The sequence below is a fragment of the Hylobates moloch genome, unplaced genomic scaffold (assembly GCF_009828535.3).
Source record: "Hylobates moloch isolate HMO894 unplaced genomic scaffold, HMol_V3 SCAFFOLD_20, whole genome shotgun sequence".
Lineage (NCBI taxonomy): Eukaryota > Metazoa > Chordata > Mammalia > Primates > Hylobatidae > Hylobates > Hylobates moloch.
The window spans coordinates 28,602,953-28,626,855 of NW_026652295.1; the positions used below are offsets into that span (position 1 = coordinate 28,602,953).

At 43.3% G+C, this 23,903-nt stretch overlaps 1 protein-coding gene and 1 non-coding gene across 4 annotated transcripts in view; one reads left to right on the forward strand and one right to left on the reverse strand.

Annotated features, from left to right (window-relative positions):
* The window catches only part of TRIM40 (tripartite motif containing 40), a 22,315-nt gene extending 211 nt beyond the window's left edge, over positions 1–22,104 (forward strand). The window contains exons 2-7 of one of the 3 annotated variants that reach the window (XM_058432141.1): positions 8–327; positions 9,417–10,066; positions 19,002–19,097; positions 19,985–20,209; positions 20,520–20,542; positions 20,725–22,104. In XM_058432141.1, coding sequence (XP_058288124.1) covers positions 9,722–10,066; positions 19,002–19,097; positions 19,985–20,209; positions 20,520–20,542; positions 20,725–20,980 — 945 coding nt within the window. In that variant the 5' untranslated portion in view covers positions 8–327; positions 9,417–9,721 and the 3' untranslated portion in view covers positions 20,981–22,104. The remainder of the gene's footprint in view (positions 1–7; positions 328–9,416; positions 10,067–19,001; positions 19,098–19,984; positions 20,210–20,519; positions 20,543–20,724) is intronic. The other 2 variants (XM_032140917.2, XM_058432142.1) reach the window with 2 other exon arrangements.
* Positions 5,076–5,215, reverse strand: LOC116460537 (small nucleolar RNA SNORA48). Its single transcript, XR_004245841.1, has one exon. It is a non-coding gene; the product is annotated as a small nucleolar RNA SNORA48 (small nucleolar RNA).
* Positions 22,105–23,903: the final 1,799 nt, after the last annotated feature.

Genomic DNA, 23,903 nt, shown 5'->3' on the forward strand with positions numbered 1-23,903 from the left:
ACGACAGAGCGCAAGCCTTGCCCCTGGAATTCTGGAGCCGCCGCAAAGATAGAACTCAAAACGACCCGAGCCCCGGAGCCGCAGCCCCTCGGGACGGTTACGAGCAGAGCTTCCAAGGGGACCGCTGGGCACTGGGCGGGGGCTCTGCTTCTCACCTGTTCCTTCTCTATCCACTGAGCCCTGACACGTAGGACCAGCGCTACTAACAGACTTGTTTTCCGGTTCAGCTCCCCTTAGGGCTCCTGTGGGAAACCGACCCTATCTGGGGAGCCTGTCTGGGCCACTCCCATTGCCGGAGAACTCTCCTGGGGCGGAGAAACGGCCCAGGTTTGTGGGGCTTGAAAGCTTACACAGTGTTGGGCCTTTTCAAGAAAAAGGATGCAGCCGGGCACGGTGGCTCACGCCTGTAATCCCGGTACTTTGGGTGGCCGAGGTGGGTGGATCACGAGGTCAGGAGATCGAGACCATCCTGGCCAACATGGTGAAACCCCGTTTCTACTAAAAATACAAAAAATTAGCTGGGCGTAGTGGCGTGTGCCTGTAATCCCAGCTACTCGGGCGGCTGAGTCGGGAGAATCCCTTGAACCAGGGAGGCGGAGGTTGCAGTGAGGCAGTGAGCCAAGATCGTGCCACTGCACTCAGGCCTGGCGACAGAGCAAGACTCCGTCTCAAAATAAAAAATAAAAAAAAAGGAAAGAAAGAAAAGAAAAAGGATACAGAATTTGACAAAATTAAGAATAAAAGCAAATATGACTTACAATGAGGAAAAGCAATGACAGCAAATGATAAATGTTTAAAAACTGACATATCACAAACATCAAAAAATCCAAAAAAAGTTCTAATAACTGCTTGAACCACCCCTATATTTTCCCGTTTATATTTTTTGATTCCCTCTTCATTTGACAACACTTTGTAATGTATTTTCCTGGGTGAGAATGAATAATTTGGTATTTCGTCTAGCATAGTTAAGCAAAAAAAAAGTTTTATTGAAAGTTTAGAAAAGTTAATATCCATTTCACAATCGTTATTGGTAATAATATGCAGATTTTTAGTGCTATTAATTTTGGAAAAGCCTCTGTGAAGAGTTTCCTATGTAAGCCTGAGATTTCAGGGCATTTCAAGTTTTCTTGGGCAGTGACTAATCTTAAATACTCTTTTAAGTTGCTAAAAGTCATTGGCCTGTTTTTCGTTAAGTCCTTGTTGTAAAGGTGTAGTATGAAATTGTTTGTAGATGTCAATATTTTATGCCAAAACAACAATTTTTTTAAGTTTTAATGTGTTTATGCGGTTCATTCTTCATCAAGTGATTGTCAAACAATCTAGGCATCTATTCTATTAAAAATGTATCCCTTCCCTTCAATAAATTGCTGATTTTGGCTGGAACCAAACTTTTTTTCTTCTTCCAATTCTCTTTTTGATGTCAGAATAACTTCTATTAATTTCATGTGCAAATATGCAAGAGATCATTTTATTTCATGATGTATGTATAATTGTATATGTATAATTAATAAGTATATTCCTAAAGAAGAGAACTTCCATTTTGACTAGGCTTTGATGAGACTGAGCACTACGCTTATAATTTTCTACATCTAGGGGTTAAAAGGATTTATTGGCTTCACTGTCCACAGACTTCTGGTGCCTCATGTCACAGCACACATTCTTCTTGTGACAGATCTCTGACCTTTCACTTTAGTCTCTGATGTCAGGTGAGTTATCTCAGTGGGTGGTGGTTCCTGTAAGCCACTTCTACACTGAGACGGGTAGCAATAACTTGACTGTACATGAAAGTGCTTATGAACCACATGTCCTAGTAAGCTCAAACAATGTAATCCCAACTTAATTTTCCCTTAGCTAGATTCCCCAAATTCTACCTGATACAAGAGAAACTGTGACAGAGGGAAGTTGACATGGAAGGAGACAGTAATCCTAACCGTGGTTAAAATATATTACTTTTGCAAATTTTACAAAACACTTAGCATGACCACATTGAACACATTGTTTGGAATTCCAGGGTCTTGGAAAGGACCAGTGCAAGGGATGAACTTAATGGCAGAGCTTCCTCTGCACACTTCACGACTGCAACAGGATTGTCCCTGAAGTCTCTCCGCTGGGGTCCCACTTCAGGCTGACTCATACTGTCTGTCTCACCGAACATCACTCTCTGCATTTGCTTACCCTTTTTGATTCTTCCCTGTGCCTCAGTTTGGAGTTGGAAGCTCATAAATTCCCCTATTATAGGGAAGTGGCTGATTGTGTAACCCTATCCTTTTGTTGAAATAGGTGTGTCCAGTTAAGTATTTGCTGTAAGCCAGCCCCTCATACACATTCCACTGGGGATGGATTCATTGCTTTCTACAACCTCGCCATATGTAATGTCCACACTGGTCCATCTGGCTGTGCTTCTCAGGAGCAGCTGTTTTGTAGGACTTGAAATAAGGATTCCTTAACAACCTGGTGAATGCCTAATAGCCTCAATACATTTCAGGCTGTTTTAGTTTTGTTTATTTGGTTTTCGTGTTTTGTGGTGAGAACACTTAAAATCTACTCTCTTAGCAATTTTAAAGAACACAGTGTATCATTACTAACAAATCACCAGAAGGTACAATAGATCTCTTGAAGTATTCCTCCTTGAAGTAACTGAAACTTTGTATCCTTTGACCAACCCATCCCCAGGCCCCCCACGCCCAGACTTTGGTAACCACCATTGTATTAATACTGTCTGCTTCTACGAGTTAACTTTTTTACACTCCGAGTATAAGTGAGGTCATGCTGTATTGGACGTTGTTTCCTCCACGCGATTGGGTGGAATTCAGAGGTTTCTACCAATAACTCGTTGCTTTCACCAGCAGCTCCCAAGGGCTCTGCTGAGTCCCCCATGCCTCCTGAATCTCAGATCTTGAACCCCTGCTCCTCCCCAACCCTGTTTTTCTGAGAACTGCATCATCAAACATAGAGCATAGCACCTTTCCTGTGATTTCTCTAAATTTCCTCTTACTCAAGTCACTGTGTATGATAGATTGACTGCTTGATTCCTGGAAGTCTAGGGATAAAAAGTATTGAGTGCTGGGCTAGAGGACAGGTTTCAGCAGAGGACACAATCTCAGAGCAGACGACTTAACGTTCAATATTAGGCATTTCCGTTCTTAAACATTCCTTCACTATTTCTGCCCAAGACATTTCTCACTGGTAAATTTTCCTCCTTGGTCGCATGCCTTCTGCAGCCTTGCAGGCTCTGTCTCTCTCCTGGGCCACCCCTCTTCCTCTTACACAGTTTTATGCTCCCCTTCCCTTCTCTCTCCTTCCATCTCCAATCTACATATTTCACGGCTAGCTTTCCACAGCCAGATGTTTCTTGCCCTGAGGAATTATGCTACCAGTTTTTAAGCCACCATTTAAAAAACGAAATATCCCAGTGCCCTAGGGTCTTGGCAACAATGCTCCACCTTCCGGAGGTGAAGAGAAGCGGTGTCCTGTCTTGAAAGACAGCGCCACCTACTGCCCACCAAGAGACAGCTGCCGAAAACAGCTGAATGACCCTGTTCATTGCCTGTTCTGGGGAGGGTGGCAGATAATCCAGGCAAGAATAATTAGAAGGTACATTGAACTTGAGGTGGTGATGGAACATTTAAGAATGCACAGAAGTTTAAACTCAACAGGGATATCAATACCAAGCTGGCATCGGGCCTCAGGGAGGTTACAGGAACTGCATAGTGCTAACAACTGTGCATCGGTAGAATGGGAATCTGAATCCGGCCACTCCGCCTGTGAAGTCCGCGTAGCTCCACCTCACTGCACTAAGATAGAGTAGATCTCCTTTTATGGATGATCAAATAAGTGAGAGGGAACCCGGGAGCCAGTGGAGAGGAGAATTTTAAGGAGGGGGCTGCTGATGATCTAACGTTCGAGTCATCAGTTTGGATGTGAACTGAGAAAATATCGCTGGGATTTAAGTTTAGGACTTAGCTGGAGACCCTTAGAGAGTGGTTTAAGGTGCCCATCCCTGGGCTAGGCATAGGAGAGTATGGAAAGACATAAAGACATAGTCCTATCCGTCATGGAGCTGAATATGAGCCAAAGCCAGGGAAGTTGGCAAAAATCAAATGGTAATAAATGAGATGGTGATTTAGGAAAGAGAGATCCATGTAGAACCTGCAGGCCCCTCTGACACCTTTGTGCAAATTAGGATGGATCAGTTCACTTTCTTGGGGACACTGCTGCCCTGAGCCAGAGCCCACAGCTTGGCAAGCAACCTGTGGGCTAGGTCTCAGCCCCCATTCATCAGAATGAAGACTGACTTGTTAGGAAAGTTTCATTTAGGAAACTGGGACTTGAGCTGGGCTTCCACTGATGTGAAGGGTTTGGAGCAGCTGTGTGAAAGAGGTAGGCGGTGGGTCTTTTCTGCTGGGAAATGTCAAAACAGAGGCATTAAGAGTCATAAAGGAGAGGGAGAAGACAAAAATCACCTGACTCTTGGCTCCAGTATTTTTAAAGCAGAAGAAATTAGATAAGATCACTCCTTTAAAACAGTTACTGAGCACCTAATATATTGATGGAGCTGTGCCGAATAGGCTGACTCAGGGAAATAAGGACCCTGACAATTGCGCAGTAGTTTGTAGTTTAAGAAGCACATCCATCTCCAGCTATGACATTTCGTCCACTTTCCTGTAAAGGAGGCTGAAGCTGTGGCTGCCCCTGAACATGAAGCTACAAATCTCCACAATTAGGACCATAATCCAGATTCTTTGACTAGTCCAGAATTCCTTTCATTCTGACTATCCTCTTCTTAAACATTTTAAAATTTAGATAATTGTTTAGATAGATGGCACATTTACTGGCTCAAAATTTTAAAAACACAGGGAAAAGTCTCCCTCTTGCCCCTGGTTTCCACACATCTAGTTTCTCTCTCCAGAAGCAACCTTTACTAGTTCATTGATATATTCTTCCAGAGATGTTCTTTGCATAAAAAGCAAATAAGAATGTATTTATTCTTCCACGATTTATGCAAATAATAGCATATTATATACACTGTTCTGTACCTTGCTTTTAAATTTATTTTTATTTTTAAAATCAGTAATCTATGTATCCAAAGCATAAACCAGGCATGGGCATAGACCAGAAGCCAAGCTGGGATAAACAGGGAGTTGCTTTGTACCTGGCTGATATGAGATGGGCACCATCAAGCTTTTTTTTTTTTTTTTTTTTCGAGACAGAGTCTGGCTCTGTCATCCAAGCTGGAGTACAGTGGCGCGATCTCGGCTCCCTGCAAGTTCCACCTCCTGGGTTCACGCCATTCTCCTACTTCAGCCTCCCGAGTAGCTGGGACTACAGGCACCCACCACCATGCCGGGCTAATGAGACGGAGTTTCCCCATGTTAGCCAGGATGGTCTCGATCTCCTGACCTCGTGATCCACCTGTCTCAGCCTCCCAAAGTGTTGAGATTACAGGTGTAAGCCACCATGCCTGGCCAAGCTTTTTTTTTTTTTAATGTATCAATTTATGTTGGAGATTATTCCAATAGCAAAAGTTCCCTTCCACACCCCACCCCCTACCAATGGCTGCACAGTGTTCTATTGCATGAATGTAGCTAGTTTATTTAGCTTAACTTCCATTGATGAACATTTGGTTTTTTTCTAAAATTTGAAGCAAATGTTTCTAAAACATTGATGCACTACGTATATGCATATATTATTTCACATATGCATGAATATATATGTAAAATTTCTAACATCAGAATTGCTGGCTCAGAGAGAATGTACATTTGTAATCTTGGAGGAAATTCTCAAATCCCTCTAAAGGAGGAGTACTAATTGGCATTCCCATCAGCAGTGTATGGGAGTGCCTATTTCCTCACACACTTACCAACATTGTGTCACCAAACGTTTGGATTTCTGTCAATCTGATAGGGAAAAATAGTATGTCAGTGTTATTTTAATTTGTATTTTCTTCATAAGAGTGAGACTGAGTATCTTTTAATATGCTTTAGAGACATTTGATATTTCTTTTTCTATGAAATGTCTTCTGAGATACCTCTGCCCAATTTTCTTCTTGGTAGTTGATAAATTCTTATTTGTAAGAGCTCTATATAAACGGTAACTAGCCCTTTCATTTTGATGGTAGTTGTAAATATTTTTCTTCTTCCATTGGTATTTGGTCATTTGTCTCTTGACATTGCACTTTTGGTTTTTTTTCCCCCGTGCAGGTCTTTTTTAATGTGCTTGAATTTACCTTTCTTTCCTTTTATGGTTTCTACATTTGAAACATTCTCAAGCTACTGCTAGTTAAATACAGTGGATTTCTGCCTTCAAGTTGCTCAATAAGCCAGTAGGAAAGTCAAGAAAATTACCTAAGTAACTAGTAGAAGTTACTATATAATCAATACTGTAAGTTGGTACAGAGTGCTGTTTCTTTATCCGTCTATCCATACATCTAATTATCATCTATCTGTCCATCTGTCCATTAACCCATCCATTTATCAAGCTTTTGCTGAATTCTTTCTAAGAGCAAGAAAAGGTATATAGAGAGAGATGACATTTTATGGTAATGAAGCCTGTGGGCTGGGATGAGAGACACCCAGATCTGAATCCCAGCTCTGTGTTTACACCACTGTGGCCTTGGGCAGGTTACTTAATCTGTCCACATTTTTGTTTCTTATATTATTTCATGAGATATGACAGGAACGTAGATTGTGGAGGGGTCAAGGATTGAAGGTTAAAAAACAGATGTTGTCGGAAATGGCTTAGGAAGAGAACTATAAGTGAGTACAATGCCTAGATTTGTAATTTCAGGTGGTGAAATCTGAATCCTGACAAGATCAAGAGAGTGGCCACTAGGGTGGGTGGCAAAAGCAAAGGTCATTGGATGTGAGCAGGACAAGGAACTGAAAGGCCTTGGTGTTAAATGATCATGTACATAGTCTTTGAAATCACCAGGATCATGGTGATTTCACAGCCAGATGAAGGACAAGGTCTGGGAGGATCCTGAGCACGGGAGCTCCTGTCCCCGGTGGAGTGTGGGATGTGCCACCCTCCCAGCGTGTGGATGCACTCACCAACCTGGAATCTCTCCAAACCTCTTTGTTTAGGATCTTTTTTTTTTTTTTTTTTTTTTTTTTTTTTTTTTTTTTTGAGACGGAGTCTCGCTCTGTCGCCCAGGCCGGAGTGCAGTGGCGCAATCTCGGCTCACTGCAAGCTCCGCCTCCCGGGTTCACGCCATTCTCCTGCCTCAGCCTCTCCGAGTAGCTGGGACTACAGGCGCCCGCCACCACGCCCGGCTAATTTTTTTGTATTTTTAGTAGAGACGGGGTTTCACCGTGGTCTCGATCTCCTGACCTCGTGATCCGCCCGCCTCGGCCTCCCAAAGTGCTGGGATTACAAGCGTGAGCCACCGCGCCCGGCCTTTGTTTAGGATCTTACAGAGGTTCCATTATGTAGGTATGATTGATCAAATCACTGGCTGTTGGTGATTAACTCAGTCCCTGGGCTCCTTTCCCCTCCCCAGAGGTCAGAGGTGAGACTGAAAGTTCCAACTGGCCGGGCGTGGTGGCTCACACCTATAATCCCAGCATTTTGGGAGGCCAAGGCAGGCAGGTAACCTGAGGTCAGGAGTTCGAGACCAGCCTGGCCAACATGGTGAAACCCCGTCTGTACTAAAAATACAAAATATTAGCTGGGCATGGTGGTGTGCACCTGTAATCCCAGCTACTCGGGATTACACCTGTAATCCCAGCTACTCGGGATTACACCTGTAATCCCAGCTACTCCTGCTGAGTCAGGAGAATCGCTTGAACCTGGGAGGCAGAGGTTGCAGTGAGCTGAGATACTGCCATTGCACCCCAGCTTGGGCAACAAGAGTGAAACTCTGTCTCAAAAAAAAAAAAAAAAAAAACAAAAGAAAGAAAGAAAGAAAGTTCCCACCCTCTAATCACATGGTTCTTCTGCCAACCAGCCTCCATTCTTCCTCCAAGAGTCACCTCATTAGCATAAACCCTGGTATGGTTGAAAAGGGCTTATTATGAATAATAAAAGATACACTCATCAGAACATAACCATGTGGTAAGTTGAGGTGCATCTGGAATTAAGATGATTCAACTTAAAATTTTTGACGTTACGATGGGTTTACTGGGGTATTGAGTACACTTTCACCTTACAATATTTCTGACTTCAGTGAATTCACTGGGACGTAACCCCATCATAAGTTAAGGATCATCTGTTCAAGGGTTTTAGGAGCTCTGTGCCAAGACTAATTTTATATATATACATATATATATATGTATATGTATATATCGCTCACAATATCACACAACCCACAGCAAACAGTGGCAAAGTGGGATTGAGGGAGGAGGCTCTGAAACGAGGTTTTCAACAAGCATCTTGGACCCTTAAAAGTTTCAAGTGACAGCCCTTATTAGTGGCAACCCTTGGGGGCTCCCTCAAACTCAATGCCAAGACTAGCCTGACTGGAGGGAACTTAGACAATGGGGTGGGCAGTTGATATTCCAGCATCTTGAGTGGGTGCCATTGTTCTGTGACACCTGGATCCTGGGGTTCCATAAGCTGGGGTTCTAGGAGGTCCATTCTTAGTTGAGTCTCATTTCCTGTCATATCGACGTCAAAGGCCCAAGACCTTCCTCCTCCCCGTGAGCAAACAAGCCACGCCCTGCACCAGTCAAAGTCCATGTCACCTTCCAGCTACCCTAGGTAATTTTCCTGGTAATTCAGTGTTTCTAGGAAAGTGTGAGTCTTTCCACCCCCCGCCCTGAGATTTATATGAACACATATGATTGGCATGATTTAAGAACCACTCACCTGCTGGCCATCTCTTCAGGTCTGGAGCCAGAGAAAATGATCTGAAACTGTAGCAGGAGAAATTGAGGTAGGATACTAAGAAAGCTTTTCAGGAGTGGGGCTAGGCAAGAGGTGCAGCATGAGGGAATGAGAGTGAATCCTCAGTATCTAAGGGAAGTGGCAGGTGGCGGGGGACTTCCTTCTTTGGGTCATCTTTGGTGGTGATTTGACAGGAAGGAACAAAGTGGCTTCAAACATTATACAAGTCTCTGGTCTGTTCTGTGTCCTGTTTTCTTTCTCATTCTTTCAGTGTGGAATCTATATGACCCTGGGAGGGATGTTGGTTGGGAGAATGACCAGCTGATGGAGATGCTGCTGTAATGATTGGTGGTAATAATGGGCAGCAGTGAGCCACCTGGTGTGACAGTGTAGGAGAAAACAGTCCAAACTCCTGCCAAACTCTCTCTACTGATGGCAAATCAGAGGAGACTCAAATTGTAAGTTTATAGTGGGTCTGGCTTTTGGCCATGACAATGACACCTTGCCCTTTTAATTTGGGGCCCGTACAAATATTCACTGAAAGCTGTCAAGAGGAAAACAGAATTGGTTATTGAATCACTTGCTTCCTCTAGGTGTATGAAAAATAATTTCAAGTTTAACAAATACAAGGAAACCGCAGGGTCCATGTCAAAGCTGATGAGCTATTTCTGAAACTCGTGCAGAATTGCGGTTTGTGTGGTCTATGTCACGGCACCCTTGATGGAGAGTGGGCAATTGCCTGAACTTGGAGGCTGTGTCCTGTCCTCCAGGCTGCTCCAGGGCTGCCTCCTTCCGGCTGGGCCTTCTTATCTGGGACTGTTGAGGGCGACAGGCCTTCCGAAGACCAGTGAAGAAGGAGGCCCTGCAGACAGGAGGCTGACAGGGTAGGAACGAGGCCATGATCCCTTTGCAGAAGGACAACCAGGAGGAGGGTGTCTGCCCCATCTGCCAGGAGAGCCTGAAGGAGGCCGTGAGCACCAACTGCGGACATCTCTTCTGTCGAGTGTGCCTGACACAGCACGTGGAGAAGGCCTCAGTCTCCGGGGTCTTCTGCTGCCCTCTCTGCCGGAAGCCCTGTTCCGAGGAGGTGCTAGGGACAGGCTATATCTGCCCCAACCACCAGAAGAGGGTGTGCAGGTTCTGTGAGGAGAGCAGACTTCTTCTATGTGTGGAATGCCTGGTGTCCCCTGAACACATGTCTCATCATGAACTGACCATTGAAAATGCCCTCAGCCACTATAAGGTAAGCCTGGGTCACCACAGCCAGGCCCTGCTCCACCTCGCTGAGGTGCTGCATCCTACATGTTCATCATGCCTGGCACCTCAGAGTAGCTCAACAATGGACACTTCTCTTTGTTTCTTCTGCTTCATCCTGTTTTGGACCCTTGTCTTTGCTTTTCTGTGTATATTTTGAGGCTGATGTTTCCATGCATTAATGTGAGTCTGTCTAAAAGAGGATATTGTCAGTGTGATGTCAGAGTCCCAGTCTGCTCATGTGTAGAATGGAGTGATTGGACTAACTAATGCAAAACCCTTTCAGGACTAAGACTGTGTGAATTCCTGGTTGATAGTACTAGAAACTTGGCTAGAAACGTAATCAGGTTTTATATACACTAGTAATTATCCTGCAAATATATTAAAACCTGAAAGTTACTACGTAATTTTTTTCTCTCTTTCTCTTCCTTCTGCATTTGTCTTTTCTTTCCTTTTCCTTTCTTTGCTATGGCAATTATTTTATCTTATTCTGTTAAATTTTCTATCATAAAAATTACATGCTGTAGGCAATAAATTCAGAAAGCACCGAAAGGTATAAAGTCAAGACTAAAAACTTGTCTTCCTTTCTCCCTCCATTCATAGTCCTCAGAGGTAACCATTGTTTGATTTTTGTACATTCTTCCAAAAAATGTGTGCGTTTATGAATGCACTCTTACACACACACACACACACACACACACACACACCCTCAAAGGATTCTCTCTGTATTTTTTTCTGTAACTCATTTTTGTTATCTAAAAGTATGGCTTGGACATTTTCTCATCAGCATGTATAGATCTTCTGAATGATTTTCAACAACTGTGTGGTATTAAATTCTATGAATGTACCATAAATTGGCAGACATTGGGTTATTTCCAAGCTATTGTTTTGTTTTAAGATTACACAGAATGTTCTAATGAATATCCTTCAACATATGTATTGCAGGACCTAGAATATCCAAGATATATTTTGGTGAGAGCATAAGGTAGAAATCTAACTTTAGTTTTTCCAAGTTATAATCAATTTGTCCTATCACCATCTATTGAATGATTCATATAGTTTCCCCACTGATTTGAATGCCAATGTCATAATACACCATATATGCATATTTTCTTGCATATTTCCTTGATTCTCTGTTCTGTTCTACTCTGTCTATGCTTGCCTATAAGCCAAGGTATTTTAAAGATTTTATCCTTACCATATACTTTAGTGTCAGGTATTTTGATAGAATCCTCACAATACTCTTATTTTTCAGAATTTGTGCAGATATTTGTATATCTTTATTTTGCCAATTAGCTTTAGAATTATTTTTATCAACCTTTCCCCTGACCACAATCCAGTTAGTATTTGACTGGACAATTGACAATATTTTCACACGGCATCCTTCTATCCAATAGTGAAGGCTGAACTTCCAAAGCTGAGGTAGCTTTGAGATACTTGACTTTTGGAAAACATGTTATGATACAGAATGAGAAAGTGGGGAGTCCAGATTAAAAGTTACTACAGAAAGGTAGAGAAATAATTGAAAAAGCCAGAGGCAAAGTTCTATTTGGTTCTAACATCATTCCCTCTAGGTGCAGTGTCCACAGGAGAATGGGGAGGGATTCCTCACCTGCCGATGAAGCAGCATAAGTTGGAGAAATTTATTTCCTCACTAAATGATTTTTTCACATCTGTCCTTTGTGTTAGATGTCATGCTAGGCATTGTAGAAAGTACAAAGATTATTCATAATTCTTGTTTCAAATCTGTCTTTAAATAACGACAAGAAAGTTAAATAAATAACGACGACACTTGTTCATTAAGTAAAAACTTAGTAAGATCCTGCTGTGTGTAAGAAACTGCAGTATGTGCTAGGAATCTACGAAGACAGATGCCATTCCTTCTGCCAGGAGTTTGCAGTGTAGTAAGGGAGACACAAATAAGTAATCAAAGAATTGTAACTTTTTTTTTTCTTTTTTTTTTGAGACGGAGTCTCACTCTGTCACCCAGGCTGGAGTGCAGTGGCATGATTTCGGCTCACTGCAACCTCGGCCTCCCGGGTTCAAGCAATTCTTTGCCTCAGCCTCCTGAGTAGCTGGGATTACAGGCACCCACCACCAGGCCCAGCTAATTTTTGTATTTTTAGTAGAAACGGAGTTTCACCATCTTGGCCAGGCTGGTCTTGAACTCCTGACCTCATGATCCATCTGCCTTGGCCTCCCAAAAGAACTGTAACCTTTTATTAGTTAGGAAGAAAATAAACAAGGGTCTGGGATGAACAGTAATGGGTGGCCCATGTCCATTTGGTCAGTGAGGGCCTCATAGAGGAAGTGACCTTGAAGCTGAGGGCTGGCAGAAGAGAAATCAACCTGCAAAGACAGGGGGTAGGGAGTGCATGCAGATGCCCACACCTGAGAAGTCTTGTTATATTTGAAGAATTTATCATTAGAGTTTGAATCGACAGGACTTACTGACAGATTAGAAGTGGGTTCTTTGTAAGAAAAAAACAACCCCATCAAAAAGTGGGCAAAGGATATGAACAGACACTTCTCAAAAGAAGACATTTATGCAACCAACAAACATATGAAAAAATGCTCATCATCACTGGTCTTTAGAGAAATGCAGATCAAAACCACAATGAGATACCATCTCATGCCAGTTAGAATGGCAATCATTAAAAAGTCAGTAAACAACAGATTCTGGAGATGAAGTGGAGAAATAGGAATGCTTTTACACTGTTGGTGGGAGTGTAAATTAGTTCAACCATTGTGGAAGACAGTGTGGCGATTCCTCAAGGATCTAAAACCAGAAATACCATTTGACCCAGCAATCCCATTACTGGGTATATAGCCAAAGGATTATAAATCATCCTACTATAAAGACACATGCACACGTATGTTTACTGTGGCATGGTTCACAATAGCAAAGACTTGGAGCCAACCCAAATGCCCATCAACGATAGACTGGATAAAGAAAATATGGCACATATACACCAAGGAATACTATGCAGCCATAAAAACGGACGAGTTCACGTCCTTTGCAGGGACATGGATGAAGCTGGAAACCATCATTCTCAGCAAACTAACATAAGAACAGAAAACCGAACGCCACATGTTCTCACTCGTAAGTGGAAGTTGAACAATGAGAACACATGGACACAGGGAGGGGAACATCACACACCGGGGCCTGTGAGGGGATGGGGGGCTAGGGGAGGGAGAGCATTAGGAGAAATACCTAACGTAGATGACGGGTTGATGGATGCAGCAAACCACCATGGCAAGCGTATACCTGTGTAACAGACCTGCATGTTCTGCACATGTGCCCCAGAACTTAAAGTATATATATAACAAAAAAAGTAGGTTGAAGGAAGGAGGAAGGTCAAAGATGACTTCATGAGTTTCTGGTTTGAGAAACTAAATAGATGATGTGAAAGATAAGAACTTGGTAGAACAGGTTTGAATGCAACACCAAGAGTTTCATTTAGACAAGTTGAGTCCAAGTTGAGACACATCAAAACAGGATCTTACATACGCAACTGGATCACAAATTTAGATCTCCAGAGTCGTATTCCTAGAACTTAGAACAAAGATCCATCAGGACAAAGACAATATTTAAATCCAAGAAAAGTGGGCATGGTGGCTCACACCTGTAGTCCCAGCACTTTGGGAGGCCAAAGTGGGAGGATCACTTGAGCCTAGGAGTTCAAGACCAGCTTAAGCAACACAATGAGATACTATCTCTAGAACGACAACAACAACAACAAAGTGAAATTAACAGGATTTTAGAAAAAGAACGTGACAATTTGGGGCTGGGTGCAGTGGCTCACGCCTGTAGTCCCAGCTACTTGGAAGGTTGAGGTGGGAGGATTGCTTGAGCCCAAGAGAGTGAGACTGGAGTGAGCTGTGATTGTACCACTGCACTGCAGCCAGGAAGACAGAGCAAGACCCTGTCTCAAACAAAGAAACAAACAACCAAGAAACCAAGGAAATTGATGTAATTGCCTCAAAAGAGGCTAGACAGAAAAGAAGTTTTGGGGTAAGGTTCTGGGAAAGGCCGTCATTTAAATGTAGGCAGAGGAGGACCCAGCAAAGGAGACAAGATGAGTTGCCAGAAAGGCAGGAGAAAAACAAGGGGAATGGTGTCCCAGTTGCTAAGAGAGAAGGGTATTTTAAGAGATTATAATAGATTGCATTGAACGATGCTAACACTTCAGTAAGACGGTGGCAGAGGCATGACAGCTGGGTTGGGAGGAGGCACACTTCTTCCATAGTAATAGCAGGGAACAAGAGAAGGTGTCTGCAAGCCTATGTAGTTTTGCAGTTTTGGAAATCCAGGTTTTGTTCTGGTTTTTATTTTCTCATAGTATGTGAGGAAGGAACATCAGCAGTATGGGTGGGATCAGGATGGATGTGAAAGGTTTGAAAAGAAACAAGATGGTGTGATGCAGTGTGGGAGAGTGCTTACAAGAGAAACTATGTAGGGTTGGCAGAGAGTATGTAGCACCAATTTGAGGTCTGAAATGTTTAACATGTTTCAGGAGGCTGCTTGAGGACCGACAGCAAACAAGAAGGTGATGGTACATTTTACCATGGATAAGGAGTTGTCTGAAAAGTAATACAGAGAGGGAGGGTAAGGGAGTTGAGTGTATTTCTGAAGAAGTGATTATAATGGTGGACCCTATGTGTACTCACGGATATTGATAGCATACTTTTGAAATTAAGGAGGGTTTTTTTGACTGATTTTTGCACCATATCTCTATTTATTTGAATTAAACTTTGTAGGTTAAGTATTGTAAATTATGTTCTTTTAAAAGAATCATATAATTCCTGACTGTACTCTAAAAAGACCGAAAAATTTATAAAATCTACAAATTCTTATTTGTATACCTGTTTCCTCACTGACCAACCAATGTCAGTGTCAATCACTTTAATGTATTTTGCTGGTTTAGTAAGTGTGTGACAGTGATGTACGTTGTTTTACTTTGCTTGATTATGAATGCTAGTAGTGGTGAGGCTTTTATCCATGAAGACTCGCTGTCTGCATTTTCCCCTAGAATCAGGGCATAAATTCTACGTGATTGCATCAAAGTAGTTTATCTTTTGGATAATGAGCTCCATTAGTTGTGTTTAACCTACATTCTTTTATTCTGTTATTTCTTCTTAATTATATTTTTGGGCAAAATTTTAGAAATTTGTATTTAAATTGACTCTATTCTTTTTCATAATATAATCTCCATGTCTTAAATATACAGACATTTGTTTAATATGAATGTGCTGCTCTGTTTTATTTTTAAAGGTTTATTAATTCCTGGCTTACTTGGAATTTCGTATAGTATGTTGTGTGAAGGATGACTCCATGCTAATTTTTCTTTATTCTGGTATCCAGTTGTTCCCAAAATATTTATATAATAGTGAATCCTTTCCACATTTACGTGTTGTTTCTCACTTGACATCAATTAAGTTCTCATGATGGGCTGTTTTTTTTTTTTTGCTGTAGTACATTGATTATTAGTTCTGTTGTTATTATTATTATAGTTTTGATACATGTTACTTTATGGTTTATTTTTAAATCTAGCAGCATTTTTGCCATTTAATAATTTTTATTACCTGTTATTTTTGCTAACTGTCATTTAAGATGAGTGCTTTTTTACAATGTTTCTAAATTTTATAGAGCATTCCATAAGATTTTAATGGTTATTGCATTAAATTTGTTGATTACTTTAAGAATCATGACTTTTGGGGGTTTAGTTAGTCTTCTCAACCAGTACCAAGATATATCACTAACGGCTTTCCACTACGTATCTGAATCAGATATTAAATTGTCTTTACTTAAACCTCATGTGCCCTGACTCTATTGAGGGTAGCTATGTATTTTGTAACTTTTTTTTTTTTTGACAATTTTTACTTGTAGATTCAAATGAGGTTCTTTGCTGAGCTCATGTATTTACTCATACATTTTTTTTAAATTTTCTGACATTTTCTAGACCATAATCATGTGAGTGATGTTGTTTTTAATCCATCTTTTTGGACACAGTTCTGTAAGGAGCATGCATTTTGAAAGCTATCAATTTTTCTTTCTTTTTTTTCAGTGTCAGGGATAGGTACTTTTTGTCTGTTAACCACTTTTCTTTTGTACATTGTGTTAGCAAGTTGTTTGAGAACAAATTTAATGCCTTGCTTTTGTCAGATTTTAAAAATTTAATATGATTTAATCTGAATGTCTGACAGAATTTAAAATATTCGGCCGGGCGCGGTGGCTCACGCTTGTAATCCCAGCACTTTGGGAGGCCGAGGCGGGCGGATCACGAGGTCAGGAGATCGAGACCACGGGGAAACCCCGTCTCTACTAAAAACACAAAAAATTAGCCGGGCGCGGTGGCGGGCGCCTGTAGTCCCAGCTACTCGGAGAGGCTGAGGCAGGAGAATGGCGTGAACCCGGGAGGCGGAGCTTGCAGTGAGCCGAGATTGCGCCACTGCACTCCAGCCCGGGCGACAGAGCGAGACTCTGTCTCAAAAAAAAAAAAAAAAAAAAAAAGAATTTAAAATATTCATTTAGACAAGACAGGTCTTTGACTATTTTCTAGATTTCAACTTGTCTTTTTTTCTCTAAGGAATATTATGGTAGGTGAAAGTGTATAGAATTTGGCTTTTCAATTCTAATGGGTGTCGTGTCTTATTTATATGATATGCACCATTAAATATTTTAACGCAAAAATTGATGAAAAAGTATTTTTTAGAAACAGAGGACTTTACCTTACTCATTTTGAATATTGTAAGCAATATGCCTGTATTATCTTCAGTTGTTCTATGCCTTTATCTTTATTGCTGTAATCTTTGCCTTCTTTTTTTCATTTACACAATGTCTGTAGTTGGCTTTATTAAATTTTAAACTGCCAGATGATAGGACTGTGGCTTTTTGAACTGGACCTTGATAGGCCTGACTTTGCCAGGCAGAAAATTAAAGCATTCCTGACAGAGAGAAGTAAAAGATGGGCCATGAGGAGGTGTGGCTGCACGGGTGTGTTGGGGAAGCAGAGAGCAATGTTGTGTGCTGGTGAAAAGAGTTCAGAGCGAGCAGAGACAGAATCCCGGACAACGTCAATTGGGGCTGGGTCCTGGGGCACCTTGGATGCTGGGCGAAGGAGTTTGGGCTCATCTTTGTTGCTGAGAAGCCATTTTGAAGGGAGGAGTAACATCAACAAAGGTGAAATATGACAGATTTCAAGCTGAATGGCAGGCAGAATGGCAGTCCCAATGTCAGAAACATGAAGGTCAAAAGGAGTGGACTGCAGAAGAGGGTGGGGAACTGGGCAGCATGTTTGATTCTACCATATCGATTTTGAGCTGCCAACAGGGCAGTAGGCAGTACTTAGCTCTCACTTGGAAGCATGAGATAGATTGCTAGGAAAAAAGATTTGGTTTTGGAATTCCAAGATCTGAAGCCTCCCGAAAGGAAAGCTAAGGGCATAGTTTGAGATAAAAAAGGGTTGAGGAGCCAACTTCAAGGCTTCTTTTTACAGGAAAAATGAAGAGGCAAAGAAGCAGTGGCAGAAGGCACAGGTGTAGGAAGGATGGGGTGGAGAGGAGGTGCAGAAAGGCACCTGCGGATTTCATGGCTGGAGATCCCCGGTGACCTTGGAGAGAGAGGCTTCAAAGGAGTAATGAGAAACAAGGCGGCTGGCTGAGGAATGACGGCAATGAGGAGGTGAAGATAGCCACACCATACAACTTGACTGTGAGGGCAGCAAGTGAGTAGATGCAAGGGGTGAAGGCTGTTTGTGCTTTTCAGGACCTGAACTCTTGTGCTCACACAAACAATTCCACACCAACCCAGCCTGCCACCTTCTTCAGCGAGACTCATGAGCAACATCCATGGTGCCCATTTATTACCTCCCACTCCTATGACCTTTTTATTTCCCCTCTGCTGGGAAATGCCTGCAGGAAACACCCAGTGACGTGACACATTTTTAGTAACTTCGTGGTGCCATCACTGTCTTCTCTGCTTACTGCAGCTTTCTGTTCACCAAATGCCCTTGATGACCCCTCACACACACAGTCCTTTGACCTTGATTTCACCAGCAAATTCTCAGGCTGGGAAGAACTTTCGGTTGTCTTCACCATCCCCTGACTTCTACCTGTATATCTCCAAAATCTCCTCAGAAAAGATATTTTTAAAAAATTCTGAAGTGGGAAAGATTTAGTGAAACACACTTTTCAGCTAATAGCGCGTCCTGATCTTTAGTTCACAAATCTCTTCTCATTTTGTTTTATTTTATCATTCACCCTCCAACCGCCCCCCTGAACCATGGGCAGCCATTTAAAGCATTTGTTGTTATTTTTGCTTCTCTTATAGGTCATCAAAAACCTGAAAGCAAAATTTTTTTAGAAACTCAAATCATTCATTATCTCCATAGCTTCAAGGACAGTGACACATCCAGATACTAAGATCGAGAGAGAAGGCACTGCCTACCTGGGCTATGAGTTTGTACCTAGTAAAGGGCTCTATCTTGTCACTCATCCTAGTGAGGACCAGGGAGCAGTGGTAGCAGAGGGTTGCCATCTCCTCTTTAAGGCAATTCCCTCCAGACTGGCTTCACGTGTTAATGTAAAATAGTAAGAAGTGCTAGAAGACTGTCATATAACTTTTATATGTTGAGAGAAAGCACACTGAAGTCAAGTAGAAATGGTTCTGTTGCTATCTATTTTTTTCTGTACTTCTAAGACTGTAAAAAAATTACCCATTACTATTTCCCCCCATCATTATCCAATAAATAAACTCTCAAGTCCCTTACTCCAACCACGATGCTCCAAAAGCATTTTTTTGTAGGCAGAATTTTACATTAGTTGCATCCTGGGATCAAGCCCCCTACCGTGTTCCATTGACTCCTCCCAGTGGGTGCCCTCCTCACTCCCAGTCTGACAAGCAGGTGTGTCTGTCTCTTTAGGAACGACTCAATCGCCGGAGCAGGAAGCTCAGAAAAGACATTGCAGAACTTCAGCGACTCAAGGCTCAGCAGGAGAAGAAACTGCAGGCTCTGCAGGTGGGTTTTTCAGGTTCCTGGGAAGGACTCCCTGGAGTGTTCTCAGGGGCCCTTAACTGTTCTGGACATCTGTCTGTCCCTGGAGCAGCCTGATGTGGGCAGATGGTCATGGAGGCTGAAAACCTGGGTGTTGGCCTTGGAGTCAAAGTTTGCTGGCTGAGTGACCTACGCAAGTTAAGCCCTCTGATCTTTATGTGACTTACATATTAAATGAGAACCAGTCCTGCTCTACCTGGATCACAGTAAGGATAAAGGAGACCAATGTCTCATCAACTGAAAATTACTACACAAGCCATAGGCCTCTGTTTCTTCTTTTTTTTTTTTTTTTTTTTGAGATGGAGTCTCGCTCTGTCGCCCAGGCTGGAGTGCAGTGGCACGATCTCGGCTCACTGCAAGCTCCGCCTCCCGGGATCATGCCATTCTCCTGCCTCAGCCTCCCAAGTAGCTGGGACTACAGGCACTCGCCACCATGCCCAGCTAATTTTTTCTATTTTTTAGTAGAGATGGGGTTTCACCATGTTAGCCAGGATGGTCTCGATCTCCTGACCTCGTGATCTGCCCGCCTTGGCCTCCCAAAGTGCTGGGATTACAGGCGTGAGCCACCGTGCCCGGCTGCCATAGGCCTCCATTTCTGTCTCTGACAGTCTACCTTTCTATTCCTCTTGGTCACATGGCATCTGTAGATATTCAGAGAGTGAGGTGGAAAGGTGAGGTGTCCCTGCCTTTATGAGAATCACAGCTGCTTCTGCAATACCTGTGACACACAGACGCAACACCATGACGGCAAGAGGATTGAGGAATCAGCATTCCTGCTCAGACATTCAGAGACTGTGAGGGGCCAGGAGGGAGCCCCCTGACACTGAGTCTTAGGGAGCCCCTTCCTGTAGTTTCAGGTAGACCATGAGAACCACAGGCTGGAGGCTGGGCTGGAGAGCCAGCACCAAACCAGGGAACAGCTGGATGCCCTCCCTCAGCAGTGGCTGGGCCAGCTGGAGCACATGCCAGCAGAAGTGGCCAGAATCCTTGACATCTCCAGGGCAGTAACACAGCTCAGCAGCCTGGTCATTGATCTGGAGAGGACGGCCAAGGAATTAGACACCAACACACTGAAGGTGCATACCCTGAGGCCTCCCCCAGGGGCTGGGATTCTCCCCTATAGTAGGCAGCCCATCTGCATCACCCTTCTGGGAGGTGTAAGAGGGAGGGGCCCATGTGATATGTGGTGACTTGTGGTAGATGTGGCTTGTTCCAGGCTACAGAGTGCTGCTGCAGCAGAATGGGCACAGAAGAGGGGTGTTGCTATGTTCCCCCAGTTCTCAAGGTGGCACCCCAGAGTGGCCTCCAAGAGTGAATTGGGAAAGGAATTTGGAGGTGATAGGAACCTGAGAACCAATTATGATTCTCACTTTTTCTCTCTCCTAGAATGCTGGTGACTTACTGAACAGGTACGAGCTGTCCCTTCTTCTTTCCCACATGTGCATATAAACTCACACAACACAGACATGCACAGAGGTCAAGGAGACCCACTGCTCCATTAGCTTTTGTATCTTCATGCTACATGGCCAATGGAAGAGCCAATGGAATATATGAATACATATTAATCTATGAAGGATTTCTTTGTTTCTAGGAGTGCTCCACAGAAATTAGAGGTTATTTATCCCCAGTTGGAGAAAGGAGTCAGTGAATTGCTTCTTCAGCCACCCTCAGAAGCTCTGACCTGTTCATCCCTGGGACACCTCACTTCAGGCTCACCTCAGCCTCCTCTCTCTCCTTCCTCCAACCTGTCCAGGCCCCCATTAGGTCTACCCAGTGCATCTTCGGGCCTGCCAGCTCCTGAACATGTCACCATTTCTTCATGTCTACAGTCATCACCTGATGCCTGACCCTCTGACTCTTGGACGGTAGCCAGCCTCCTTCCAGGAGATGCTCGTGCTTGGGGCTGCCACTGTGGAGGTCAGGGCCCATGGTCTCCAGGAGCATTTGTGAAATCTCCATTTTGCCTGTGAACTGATGGTAGTGCCCATCTCTCACAATCTCATTAAAATAGGATCCTCCAGGCCTCTGAATGGCCCGAGCTTATCAGCAGTAATGCCACCTCACATGTGGAGCCCAGCTGAGCTCCTGAAGTACTTGTTGTCTGTACCACTCACCTGATACTTATTTATTATTGTTGTGGAAGACAGACTCAAAGCCTCCCTTCATGGTCCTCACCTCTTGGAATTCATGCCCTTGTTTGGTCCCCTCCCCTTGAGTGTAAGTGGGATCTGTGACTTGCTTCTAATCAACAGAACAAGGCAAAGGTGATAGGGTGTGACTCTGGCAACCGTGTTGCATTGTATAGAACTCCTCCTTGCTGGCCGACCCATTTAGAGCCCCTCCTAGGAGCCAAGAGCAGCCTCCAGCCAACAACAAGCAGAGGCCCTCAGTCTTGTGGCTGCAAGGACCTGAATTCTGCCAACAACCTGAGTGAGCTTGGAAGCAGATTCTTCCCCAGCTGAGCCGGATGAGAACCTAGTCCAGCCAACACCTTGATTATAGTCATGTGAGTACCTAAGCTGAGGACCCAGTGAAGCTGTGCCAAAATTTCTCACCCACAGAAACGGTGCAACAATAAATGTGTGTGTGCTTTTTTGTTTTTTGTTTTTGTTTTTGAGATGGAGTCTCACTCTATCGCCCAGGCTGAAGTGCGGTGGTGCAATGTCGACTCACTGCAACCTCTGTCTCCTAGGTTCAAGCAATTCTCCTGCCTCAGCCTCCCTAGTAGCTGGGATTATAGGCACCTGCCACCACACCGGCTAATTTTTGTGTTTTTAGTAGAGACTGGGTTTCACCCTGTTGGCCAGGCTGGCCTTGAACTTCTGACCTCAGGTGATCCACCCACCTTGGCCTCCCAAAATGCTGGGATTACAGGCGTGAGCCACCGCTCCTGGCCATGTGTTGTTTTAAGGCAGTAAATTTGTGGTAATTTTTATAGAGTAACGGACAATGAATACAATTGTATATTAGTCATTTTTGTATAAGCCTCACTTCTTTGGGTGAGCAGGGATCATACTCTGTCTGTGTCCTCATGTCTAGAACAGTGTCCGGCTCATAGTTCGTGTCCAATAAAATTTTAAATGTATGTATAAATGAACTAATAAGAAAGCATAAGGGCTCTTCTCAATCCTCTGATTAAAAGGAGCCATCAATTAATCAGTATTTATTGAGTCCTTGCCAAAGTAGTCAATACCACACTGAGAAGTATAAGGAATAAAACATGGCCACAAGAATAAAACAAGCCACGTGGTGGTGCAAAGAATGAAAACTACAGGGTCAGACTTGAGTTTAGGTCTCAGTCCTGACACCTAATGCCTCTGTAACCTTGGGCAAATTACTTAGCTTGTCTGAACCTCTGTACTCCCCCCTCTAAAATAAGGTTATGGTACCTGTGGCCTGGGATTGTTGTCAGAATTAAATACATGCTGAGTGTCTGCTAAAGTGTCTAAAATGTAAACATTCAGATATGTTCATTTTATCTTTTTTTTTGGTGCATTCTGGCTTTATTGTTTTTTTTTAATTATACTTTAAGTTCTAGGGTACATGTGCACAATGTACAGGTTTGTTACATATGTATACATGTGCCATGTTGGTGTGCTGCACCCATTAACTTGTCATTTACATCAGGTATTTCTCCTAATGCTATCCCTCCCCCCTCCCCCCACCCCACAACAGGCCCTGGTGTGTGATGTTCCCCACCCTGTGTCCAAGTGTTCTCATTGTTCAGTTCCCACCAATGAGTGAGAACATGCGGTGTTTGGTTTTCTGTCCTTGCGATAGTTTGCTGAGAATGATGGTTTCCAGCTTCATCCATGTCCCTACAAAGGACATGAACTCATCCTTTTTCATTTCATCTTTTTTAAAAAAAACTACTTCCCCTTTTGAAATGAAATATGGAATGATAAAAAAATTTAAATAAATTCCACTTCACCATCCAGAAGTTTATAATTTAGCTGTGGAACTACAACTAAACAGATACAGAATAAGAAGAGAGTGTAACTGCACTGAATTAGGTATCACAGGGGCTAAGTGCTCTGGGAATTCAGAGGAAAGACACAGCGAGCCTGGGAAAGTTAGGGTAGGTTTTGTGGGGGAGGTGGGGATTGGACAAGTGGGAGAGGAAGGTGAGAACATTCTAGGTCATGATAACCACATGAATGAAAGCATAGAGGTAGGAAAAAGCCACGGCACCTTTGTAGGAGTGTGAGGAATCCGACCTGGTTAGGCTGGAATGTTCAGGAATGGGGAAGACCAGAAGTCAACAGGCTAAATGGATGACACCAAGACATAGTGAGGTTTCTGAGTCAGGAATGAAGGGAGAAGTGATGCTTAATGAAAGCCAGTCTGGATCATTTGCACAAGAAGGACTGGGGCAGAGAGTTGGGGGTTGGAAGGAGAGGGGAGGAGAAAGAGCCTAGTGTAGATGTTCAGAAAAAAAGGTATAGTTATTTGGCAAGAAGCTGCAGATCTCAGAGAAACATAAGATCCCAAATCTAAGAGCAAGACATTAGCCAGGGAAAGAACACCCCTGAAGGTGACAGCTAGCAATTCCTGCATCCCAGAGGGAGTTAATGTCACCAAGAGAACTTGTACCAGGAATGGGAGGAGACTGACAGCCCCCAGGGTCTCTCTTCAGGAGAGAAGTCAGTTATACTGAAGATGCCTTCCAGGCCCCCCTTGGTCCCTTCTGACGTGACCGCAGATGATCGGGCCAGGGGTGGGAGTCTGAACAGCAGATTATTGGCCAAACAAGTCTATGAGGTCACCTGT